An 11,436-nucleotide genomic window follows, 5' to 3' on the forward strand; every position below is an offset into this window, starting at 1 on the left:
TCTCCATGGTTTGTTTGTACAATTTGTTTCTAAGACACCCAAGGTTACACAGTTCTAAAAGATGGAAAATTTAATTATTTGCCAACATTAAGAGTTTGCCGATGATATCATAATGCGTCTTGAAGAAGTTTGGGATGGTATTGCCTTTGGTCTGTTTAGCTGTGCTTTCACTTGGAACCCCTTAAGCTCCATGAAGGAAAGCCTTTTTTCTGCTTAAAAATTATTTTTAAATACACAAAAATAGAAAATTTCTCTCAATATTCTCTCTGAATATTCACTGGTTGCTGTATTTTCAGGAAAAAAAAAATCAATGACTCAGATTTCTATCACCCTCTTCCCTGGGATTTATTTTGCTAATATCTAATTTTATCTTTTGCTACCACTGAGTTAAAGTGTGCAGGCAGGAGAGAAGCTGAAGGCATTATGCTTATTGGGCAGTCAGAGAACACATGATAGTTTAATAGTGCATTAGATAATGGGATCAAGCTTGATGGCAAAGTAGAAATTTTTCAGATTAGTTGAGTGATGGGGAAGGATAGGACAGGGAAGACAGTAGGAAAGGGGAAAAGAGCCTTTATTTCTTTAGGAAATAAAATCCAATGTTCCTTCCACCAGTGTCAGCTGGGGAGACAGCAAATGTACATCTCTCCCGTGACATGTCAACTGCAATCTACAACCCCTCCCCCTACTCCCACTCCTCTGCTTCCCCTCCCCAAAAGGTCCTGCTCTCCACATCCTCTCTGCATCCTTAGTTTTAATTACTTCTTAAACTGGTTGCTTGAAACAATAGAGCCAGTTGTAAAATAAAATAAGCCCTAGGCCTCATTTCTCATACTTAGTGGTAGTTGGAGTCTTCGTACAATTAAAGACTTTTGCAGAAATCCAACCAAATACTTGCCGTGGTTTCATCTTCCACAATCTCTATATTTTACTCCAATTTCTCCCTCTTCCCTTCTCGTTTTTTTCTCCTCTCCCTTCTTTAGGAGTGACAATCAGAAAAAGCAAGCATCTTGACTCGTTATTCATTATTACAGCAGCATCTTTGAGATGCATCTTTGCCAATGAAAACTCCATGTAGATGCCTTATCCTTTTGTTGTAGCGGCCTAGGTTATTCAGGAGCAGAGACAAAAGCCTAAAGTGATGTGATCTAAATGAGCTCCGGGGTTTTCCAGCTGGGACCACCTCTATTTCAAAGGACCCCCTCCTTCCCTATATGGGGAGGAGGTGGGTGGAGGAGGCGGGTATATATGTGTATACAGGCACAGATAGAGAGAAAGGAGAAGAGAGAAACAGGAGAGAGCCTAGTGGGCTTATTCCCTGTGCCAGTGTTTCTCTTTGATGCATATTCACAGGTGTGTTCAGGGAGTGTGCATCCATGGGTTTGTGTGTGTCCTCAGGTATTTTCTGTGCCCTTCAATTTTATCTTGATCAACTAATATTTGCTAAGTGACCACCGAGTTCACCAATTTCATCTTCTATTCTGGATATTATTGCTTCATGGAAAAGATGTGACATGTGTATGCCTTGCTGTGTTTACAGGTTTGGGAGGACTTATAAGTGTTCTCTGCTACAATTATTTTTAAAAAGGCCAATAGCAACTGTTTCAGTTAGTCCCTGTGAACTAAGGATAAGAAGGATAAGAACCTTCTCTGCCACTTACCCAAATAAAAGCCTTCTTGTGAGAAAGATTTCCTTGATTAAGGGAAAATAAGTCTCATTTTCTTCTCCCACCATCACTATTTCTTTAAAAGGTGCTTGTTTGAGGTGTAAGAACTCACTGATTCTCACAGTCATTGGTGTGTGAGGAACTCAAGGGATCACTGGAGCAGGGATACAGGTCCTGCAAAATATGCTCAGTTTTCCTTCCCAACTCCAGTTTAGAATATTTGGTTTGTGCTCTTATTGTACTTCTCTTGGACTAGACCCTTGTTTATAAATAATATTTCAGAAAAGACTCAAAGATTGAGTCAGCCTCAGAATGCTCAGAGGCCTTTCTAACTTATCCTGTGCCTTTCATCATGAATAAATCTTTAGTTTGTTCCTGGTCCCTGGTTTGTTTCATGTAACTACAGCTGGGACAATGGAGGGAAAACCAGGGAGTCTGAGCCGAGCTACAGACAGCTTTTTAGGGTAGAAAGTGAGAGCTGAGGGCTATCAGCAATAGTTATCATTATGGCCATTATCATTGCTAATCTTTATTGTCAATCTACTTAAAATAGGTTAAACAAATGCTAGCTGGGGTTCTGGCCAACTGTATATAAAATAAAGACTAGACCAATTAAAGGAAGGATAAAATTTTAGCAAAAAGGACTAATGTTCCTCCAGAGAACTTGGTTCCCTCTGCCCACCACTAAGCTAAAATGCTTTTGATATCCTTTATTCTGGAGCTATTAAAGATTTCTAATGTATCCTGTAACAGGACAGGCCTAGCTCTTATCCCCATTCTCTGAGGAAAATGCTTTTAAAACTACCATGTATTAAATGACTACTGTGTGCCATGCACTTTGCATATATGATCTTATTTAATTCTCACAACACCCCTGTGGGCTACCTATCAATCTCCTCATTTTGCAAATGAAGAAACTGGGGCATGGGGAGGTGAAGCATCTGAGCAAGATTCCACAGCTAGTCAGTGATTGAGGAGAAATTTGTACCCAGTTTCATCTGACTCAGAATCCCCAGTTCTTTCTAATATGCCAGAATTTTTCTGCCCCTTCCAGTTCTACCAGTCTTCCAGTTTCTTTCTGGGCCATATGGGTCATCTGTTGCAGACTTGGGACTAACAGAGAAACCATTTCTTGCCCTATTTGATGCAGAAATACCGATGCCAGGGACACTTCCATCAGGGAGACAGGAGCAGTAAGATTTCTGCCTAAGAGCTGAGAATGGGGTAAGAGGAAGTGGGAGAGGACAGAGGCTGTTTCTCTGATCTATAACTGTCATGGGTTCCTTAACATCCAAGCTGGGAGTGGGAGGAGAGGGCATATCTGGTGTTTCAGATTGTAATGAATTTTTATCAAGGCTTTTATTTTCCTTGCTGTCAATGCAAGGAAGGGGGTGGGGTTGAGGGAGCAGGATTGCTCAGTCCTTGGAGATGGGGCAGGTGTGGGAGAAGTAGGAGGTGTGGTTCGGTGTGGCCCCTTGCCCGACTCTTAAGTCTATGAGGCCCTGTTCCAGCCCGCGCAGAGCCGAATCTAGGGCTTGATTACAGGCTGGGAGGCTTCTTCTCGACCTTGAACGCAGTACGATCCTCTATGCTTTGGAACGACGCATCTCGTCAGCACCACGGACAGTTCCCAACCCGGGTGTTTTTTTTTTATGGCCTCGCATCCCTTAGAGTTAACCGCTGGCTTGGAAACCGATCGCGCCCCAGGTAGAGGAAGCCGGGCCCAGGCCAGGCTAGGCGTGGGTTCGCTTCAAACAGTTGTTTAAATTTGTAGCTGGAAACCCATATACGCTGCTGTGCCGGTCTCCTGCTCTTGTTTCCACGAGTCGCCTCTCCAGTTATGAGGGGGCCAGCTCGGTTTGTGGTTTTCCTTTGGGTCCCGCGTCTGGGTTCCTTTACCTGTCCTTGGCCTGGGTGAACCGCAGCCGCCCGGAAAGGAGATGCTGGAGTAGAAATGCTCTCCTCCATGTGGTGATAGATCATGCAAACGGGTGACACCAGTTTAACCAATAAAACAATTTGAATCAATTAGCCGGCTGAGGAGAGTCCCGACGTGTAAAATGCATGTCAGCTCGAATAGGAAAGCATTGATTAACTCGGGCTCGACCAGCCTCCTCCCACCACCGCCCACTCCTTCCTGAGCCTGCCAGTGTCCCAGGGGCCAGGACAGGGACTGACAAGAACTCCACAGAGGACCAGCAGGAGACTTGTTCAAACTGAGGAGAAAACAAAGGGTCACAGAGACAGTGGGTGGCAGAAGGTTCTTCGCAGACTAAAAACATACAAACAGGCTGTGATTCTGCAGTCCAGCTCTGGTCTAAAGATGAGAATTCACAGGGGGCACATGTGAAGTCTGAACAACTGTTATCCACTTTCACCTTCCAAAAATATATAATTGGCCTGACCTTTTAAACAGGCACCCTAGACTCATAGGGGAAATAAAATACTGCACTATTCTTAGAATCGTGTAAAATTATTTAACCTAACACCACGTATTTCTCTTCCCAGTGAAACCTTTTAGTATTAAAGTTATATATCCTCTTTGTCCTGTAGGGTGGAAGACACTGGGGAAGAAAGTTACAGGCTTTTATGCAGTAAGCCCAAAAGTAATTTGTAAATTTTTCTGTTTTAAAATTCAGGTAAGGAAGTAGCTTCGGATGCCACCCAGGTGTGGATTCACTCCTCAGGCTAACCTGGAATGGGAGGGAAAGCAGAGATTTGGCCCATTTCTCTTTTCAAATAAATCTGTTTTTGAAGACACTTAAAATATAAGGATCTGTAAGAGGAAGAGGAGCTTTGTGGGGTAGCAATGGGAACCATACTATCAAAAGTGAAGACCCTGTGGTGCTCCCTCCCTGGCAGCAATCAGATATTTCCCTGTGGTAGTTAGTGAGGTGAAAGGACTTCTTTCTTCCCGTTCTCAGTCTTAAAATCAGTCCCATTTCCAAAGTTCGTTTCCATGTGGCTCAAGCTTTCTTCCTGGCAGTCTAGGAACTGGAAACAGTTCCTTTTTGGGAACCCCTGACACCAGAGAGGATGAAGGGGAGAGGAGAAGAACTAGTTTAACCCTGAAACCTTCGAAGGAGCACAAGGCCTTTAGTCTCCCAGAGAAAAAAAATTCGTGAATGACAATGGTGCACTTTTGGGTAATGGGGACTGTGTAGACAGAAAGTGTGAGTTTTCCTTTTTTTTTTTTTTTTTTAGCATGGGAGGCTTGGAGGCTTTGGGGTATTGGTGAAGAAGTGTTAGGTTGATTTCAGTCCCTTAGGACAGAGCCCAATTTGTGCCTTTAATACCTTTAGAAACTAGAAGACAAGTGAAAAATTCTTTCATTGCCCGTTGAAACTTGTGCCCAAATGTTTCAATTTTCATGGCTCTGTAACCGTGTTTTCAAGATATTGATTTAAAATAGCCACAACTCCTGATCAACAAGCCCCTCAAGTTTCTGTTCAATTGACTTTCCTTGGGTTTATTAACCTTTGATGAATTGTTAAGATTTCACATTTTTTGCTCTTGTATTTAGGAGTGGTATATTGTTGATGCTATAACACAGTCTGGGTGGGCTTTCAGCTTAGTCTAGGTTTTCCCATCATTTCCATAATGCTAACACTGTTTCAACAGGCAGAAATGGAAAATTCAGCTATGGTAGTAAAGAAAAAACTTAAAGGATTTCCCCAGCCAGAATCCTCCTTAGAAATACTCCCAATAAATGTTTTTTTTTCCTTTCTTTCTTTCTGATAAGCTAGCCAGTGGTTGTTTTGGCTCTTTACAGCTGGTCAATTGGGAGGCACTATATTGACACTTCATTAATATCCCAGGGTGTGCCTCATTTAGGGAAAATATGAGGAAATGTTTTCTCATCCTAGTCTTTATTTTAGGGGAGGGGAGCATGCTTCTACATGTTTTCCTGATTAAATTTATTTATTTCTCCAGGAAAATTGGCAACTTCGTCAAGGACTGACCAATGTTGGGGACCTCCCTGCTTCCCTGCCCCACTCTTTCCTTGTGCAGAGGTAGCCTGTATGGATCTTGTCGAATGGGGTAGAAAACGATTCTGAATGAGGTTGATAAATCGACGTGCACATGCACATATTGGGATCCTCACCTAATTGTACACTCCATAAAATAGAAAAGGCTGCGGTGACTCTGTATCTTGTCGTACAAGGCAAATGCATGTGCAGAAGTCTGGGCACTCCAAGTTTTTAGATTGGGCACCGTGTGTGGAAACTTCTCTCCTTTTTCTCATTTCATAGCATGTCAAGGGAGTCACTGAAGCTAATCTATTCTCTGGCCGACTGTGGATTCTGTCTTCAGAGACACAGCGTGGCTTTCCTTCGTGTACCAGAGGGATCATTCATGAAGGAGGGTGACTCAGAAACGAGGGGAGGAGACAATAACGGGCAGGGATATAGTTAATTTGGAGGCGTCCTTCTAGAATCCGGGGCCTCCAGGATCCAGGTCCCGGGATGCAGGCAGACTGTTCGCTTTCCACTCCTAAATCAGATCTGTGACTCCAGCACCATTGCGGCAGTTTACTCCGGGGTTGGGGTGGTTGTCAGTTGCGGTTTGGTTAGGTGGTAGCTTTCGTGCCTGCTGAGAAAGGATCTCTGTTGCTCGCGCTGGCTTTCGCTCTCCCCCTCCCTCCCTGTAACATGCCAGCCCTTTAATGTGGAGTGTCAGGGAGACGGTGACGTCACCCTGCCCGCTGGGTGGCGTCCCCTCGGTCCGACAGGAGTTCAGAGACAGAGAAAGGCGCTGTCAGACTGCGCTCCGCTTGGGGCTCTCCTGCCGTGGGTTTCCGCGCGCCCAGACTTTCTGCGGTGGAGGGGACGCCCCGCCGCAATTCAGGCCGTCATTCTCCCCAGGCCGGGGTTCGAGCGCCATTCGCTCAGGCGAGAGTCTGGATCTTCCCGCGGAGCCCGCCGGAGTCCCGCCCGCTGGATTCGAGGACCCGCTTGGATGCTTCGCCTCCGAGCGCCCTCGGAAGATGGGCCGGCAGCCACACGCCTAAAGACACCTAGGGGTTACCAGGTATTGCCGGAACCGGCCGGCCTCGATCCGGTACACAGCTTACAGGGCACTATTTGAGATCCCCAGCGGTAGGATTTTCCGCGTTAGGTTGAGGGGCAGAGGTGGGCTTCCGTGGTGACTGGTTTGGGAGTTGGGAGAACTAAGTTGGGGTGTCTTTGGCTCTTGGGCAGGATAGGGAAGTTCACCAGCTTTCTTTCTCAGTACAACTTTTAATTGTCTCTTCTCCCCTCCCCTGCCCCCAAAAATAATACCCCAGCCTAAACCTTAATTGAGTCTGTGCTCTGACGGGAGTTTCTGGAAGGGTTGGGGTAAAAGTGAAGAGTCGCTTCTGCCTGGTCTACTGCTGCTATGGCTGCAAGTCCTTAACGCAGAGCTAGCTTCCCGCCTGGGCGGGCCAGCCGCGCGCCTTGCTGAGGAGCGAGAGTTCGGGTTATCCCAGGGTCTCATTAAGCAGATATGAATCTTGTTTGTAAGGGAAATGAGCATCGAAGGGCCACTTGACGAAGCTAGTGTTGGTTGTATCAGACTCGGGTGTTACTGCGTCTTGAACTGCCACGTAACGCTCTGTCCCCTGGAAATACTGTCTCTGATCCACCCGAAGTGACAAGCCAGGCTTTCCTCTCCTTTGATTGAGCGTCGAGGTTTGTTCAACCTTCCTGGAGGCCACCGAATGTAATGAGAGCTGAGGTTTCAGGGGGCAGCAGGGCAGAGGTTGTCATATAGATGCCACAGGGCCCAGAGAGAGGACACGGATAAGACAATTGGGTGAGGGAGTAAGATCGTGTACACTGAAAGCGCTGTAACAGCGAACTCGGTGTACGTGGCCGAAAGGGGCCATGTGTTGGCCTCTGGTGATTTTCCAGGGCAAAGCATAGCCTTGGCGCTTGATGTAGCTGTGGAGAAAGGTCACTGTTTTCCTAGGAAGTGAGCCACTTTCCTTCTTTCGATTTAGTGGCATTGCCACAAAAATTTCTTTCCGCTCCCTTTTTTTTTTTTTTGTATTTTCAACTTACTGAATATTTTCCCTCACTGTGGCATTCTGTTGACTGGAGGTGAAGTTAGAAATTTTACCACAGGCCCAATCTGGGATTTCAACTTTCAACGTTCCCACACATTACCTAGTCCACCGATTAGCTGTATGGTGGGGCAGCTTTTCCCCATAAAGATATAGAGATATCGAAATAAGTTGGGGGAAAAAAAGTCACAGAAGGTGGTTCACATCAAGCTAAAAAAAACTGCCTTTTGAGGTCTGTCAATGAAGATCTCCAAGAATTGTTCGTTCCTGTGTACTCTCTCTGGGTTTAACACGCTTGCCTGTACTTACTTTCTTATCATCATGGAAAGGACAGAAAAACATTTTTTAAATGATTACAATCTTCAACTTCATGTTTTTAAGCTACCTACCTATCTGAGACCAAAACCACTCAGTTCAGCAAGTAAATTTTTAAAAAACTGGAACACTCTATTTAGGTGCAACTGTGTATATGACTTTGTATATTTTTCACCTTTTCAAAAAAAATTCTAATTACAGTGACAAAATATCTAATAGCAAGAATGAGGGAGAAAGGATTTCGTTTTGCTTTAATGACCGGTGTTTCAACCAATAATGAATTTCCCCAAGGAAACCACGGACATCACTTTTTAAAGGGTTTTTGGGTTTATTTTTTAACCAAAATCAATCTATCTCCAAGCAAATGAGAATAATCTCTCTTTAAATTTGGGTTTCAATGGGCAAGCCCCAGTTTTCCATAACTTTTATAATCTCTACCAGTTGCAAGTGTCATTACTACCTAATTTCTAGCGGTCAAACCATTTTATTCTAAAAGCTTCTATAAATCCGGGATAAGGTCTTGAGTTTCTAAGGAATTCACTGCTTTTGAGCAAAATAAATAGTTAATTCACTTTAAATGTTTAGAAGTGCAAATACCTGCATTTCTAAGGGATGACCTTGAAGGAAATTAAGAGATGACATTCTTGTGTTCAAAACTTGGTGGCTTTTTCCAGTAATAATCACGTCTTAACCAAAGCAAGAAAGTTGTTCTAATTCTTTGGTTAGCGACTCACCCCACCCCTCTGTCTGAAAAGCCTCAAGTCAACGCTTTCTCCTTTCCCTTCCAGTGTCCAAGGCAGACCTGTAGGGCTCGGCCCGGGGTTCTGCGGCGGAGATGGCTTCCAGCCCGCTGCCGGGGCCCAACGACATCCTGCTGGCGTCGCCGTCGAGCGCCTTCCAGCCCGACGCGCTGAGCCAGCCGCGGCCAGGCCACGCCAACCTCAAACCCAACCAGGTGGGCCAGGTGATCCTCTATGGCATTCCCATCGTGTCGTTGGTGATCGACGGGCAGGAGCGCCTGTGCCTGGCGCAGATCTCCAACACTCTGCTCAAGAACTTCAGCTACAACGAGATTCACAACCGCCGCGTGGCGCTGGGCATCACGTGTGTGCAGTGCACACCAGTGCAGCTGGAGATCTTGCGGCGTGCCGGGGCCATGCCCATCTCATCCCGCCGCTGCGGCATGATCACCAAACGCGAGGCCGAGCGTCTGTGCAAGTCGTTCCTGGGTGAAAACAGGCCGCCCAAACTGCCCGACAACTTCGCCTTCGACGTGTCACATGAGTGCGCCTGGGGCTGCCGCGGCAGCTTCATCCCCGCGCGCTACAACAGCTCGCGCGCCAAGTGCATCAAATGCAGCTACTGCAACATGTACTTCTCGCCCAACAAGTTCATTTTCCACTCCCACCGCACGCCCGACGCCAAGTACACTCAGCCAGACGCAGCCAACTTCAACTCGTGGCGCCGTCATCTCAAGCTCACGGACAAGAGCCCCCAGGATGAGCTGGTCTTCGCCTGGGAGGACGTCAAGGCCATGTTCAACGGCGGCAGCCGCAAGCGCGCACTGCCTCAGCCAGGCGCGCACTCTGCCTGCCACCCGCTCAGCTCTGTCAAGGCGGCCGCCGTGGCCGCTGCGGCCGCGGTGGCCGGGGGCGGGGGTCTGCTGGGTCCCCACCTGCTGGGCGCGCCCCCGCCGCCGCCGCCGCCACCGCCACCCCTGGCAGAGCTGGCGGGCGCCCCGCACGCCCATCACAAGCGGCCGCGCTTCGACGACGACGACGACTCCTTGCAGGAGGCCGCCGTAGTGGCCGCCGCCAGCCTCTCGGCCGCAGCCGCAAGCCTCTCGGTGGCCGCTGCCTCGGGCGGCGCGGGGACGGGCGGGGGCGGCGCGGGGAGCGGCTGTGTGACCGGCGTGGGTGTGGGCGTGGGAGCGGGCGCGGGGGCCGGGGCCAAAGGCCCGCGCAGCTACCCAGTCATCCCGGTGCCCAGCAAGGGCTCGTTCGGGGGCGTCCTGCAGAAGTTCCCAGGCTGCGGCGGGCTCTTTCCGCACCCCTACACCTTTCCGGCCGCTGCCGCTGCCTTCGGCTTATGCCACAAGAAAGAGGACGCTGGCGCTGCGGCCGAAGCCCTGGGAGGCGCGGGCGCAGGTGGCGCGGGCGCAGCGCCCAAGGCCGGCTTGTCCGGCCTCTTCTGGCCCGCAGGCCGCAAGGACGCCTTCTACCCGCCCTTCTGCATGTTCTGGCCGCCGCGGACCCCGGGCGGGCTCCCGGTGCCCACCTACCTGCAGCCCACGCCTCAGCCGCCCTCGGCGCTGGGCTGCGCGCTCGGCGAAAGCCCGGCCCTGCTGCGCCAGGCCTTCCTGGACCTGGCCGAGCCCGGCGGCGCGGCGGGGAGCGTCGAGGCCGCGCCCCCGCCGGGGCAGCCCCCGCAGGTCGTGGCCAACGGCCCGGGCTCAGGCCCACCGCCTCCCGCCGGGGGTGCCGGCTCTCGAGACGCGCTCTTCGAGTCGCCCCCGGGCGGCAGCGGCGGGGACTGCAGCGCGGGCTCCACGCCGCCCGCGGACTCTGTGGCCGCTGTCGGGGCAGGGACCGCGGCCGCCGGGGCTGGCCCCGCGGGCTCCCGGGTGCCCGCGCCCCACCACCCGCACCTTTTGGAGGGGCGCAAAGCGGGCGGTGGCACCTACCACCATTCCAGCGCCTTCCGGCCAGTGGGCGGTAAGGACGACGCGGAGAGCCTGGCCAAGCTGCACGGGGCGTCGGCGGGCGCGCCCCACTCGGCCCAGACGCACCCCCACCCCCACCACCACCCGCACCACCACCACCACCACCACCACCCGCAGCCGCCGTCGCCGCTGCTGCTGCTGCCCCCACAGCCCGACGAGCCTGGTTCCGAGCGCCACCACCCGGCCCCGCCGCCGCCGCCGCCCCCGCCGCCCCCTCTGGCCCCGCAGCCGCACCACCGAGGCCTTCTGTCCCCCGGGGGCACCAGCTGCAGCTACCCCAGCGAGGACAGCTCCGAGGATGAGGACGACGAAGAAGAGGAGCAGGAGGTGGACGTGGAGGGCCACAAGCCCCCCGAGGGCGAGGAAGAGGAGGAAGAAGGTCGAGACCCTGACGATGACGAGGAAGAGGACGAGGAGACGGGGGTCCTACTCGGGGACCCCTTAGTTGGAGGAGGCCGGTTCCTCCAGGGACGAGGGCTATCGGAGAAGGGGAACAGCCGGGACCGCGCGCCGGCCGTCGTGGGCGCGTTCCCGCTCGGCCTGAACTCCTCCAGGCTGTTGCAGGAGGACGGGAAACTCGGAGACCCCGGCTCGGACCTTCCCCCGCCCCCGCCCCCGCCCCTGGCCCCCCAGAAGGCGAGCGGCGGTGGCGGCAGCAGCCCGGGCAGCCCAGTCCACCATCCATC

General features: G+C 50.9%; 1 protein-coding gene across 2 annotated transcripts in view; it reads left to right on the forward strand.

The window, feature by feature from the left end:
• The first annotated feature begins 6,411 nt into the window (after window positions 1–6,411).
• SKOR2 (SKI family transcriptional corepressor 2) overlaps window positions 6,412–11,436 on the forward strand; it is a 46,870-nt gene continuing 41,845 nt past the window's right edge. Inside the window, exons 1-2 of one of the 2 annotated variants that reach the window (XM_064378970.1) lie at window positions 6,412–6,698; window positions 8,817–11,436. The exon at window positions 8,817–11,436 is cut by the window's right edge and continues 28 nt beyond it. In XM_064378970.1, coding sequence (XP_064235040.1) covers window positions 8,864–11,436 — 2,573 coding nt within the window. In that variant the 5' untranslated portion in view covers window positions 6,412–6,698; window positions 8,817–8,863. The remainder of the gene's footprint in view (window positions 6,699–8,816) is intronic. The other variant, XM_064378971.1, reaches the window with a different exon arrangement.

Source organism: Aotus nancymaae, unplaced genomic scaffold (genome assembly GCF_030222135.1).
Source record: "Aotus nancymaae isolate 86718 unplaced genomic scaffold, 86718_ANA_hifiasm-v0.15.2.pri h1tg000020l, whole genome shotgun sequence".
Lineage (NCBI taxonomy): Eukaryota > Metazoa > Chordata > Mammalia > Primates > Aotidae > Aotus > Aotus nancymaae.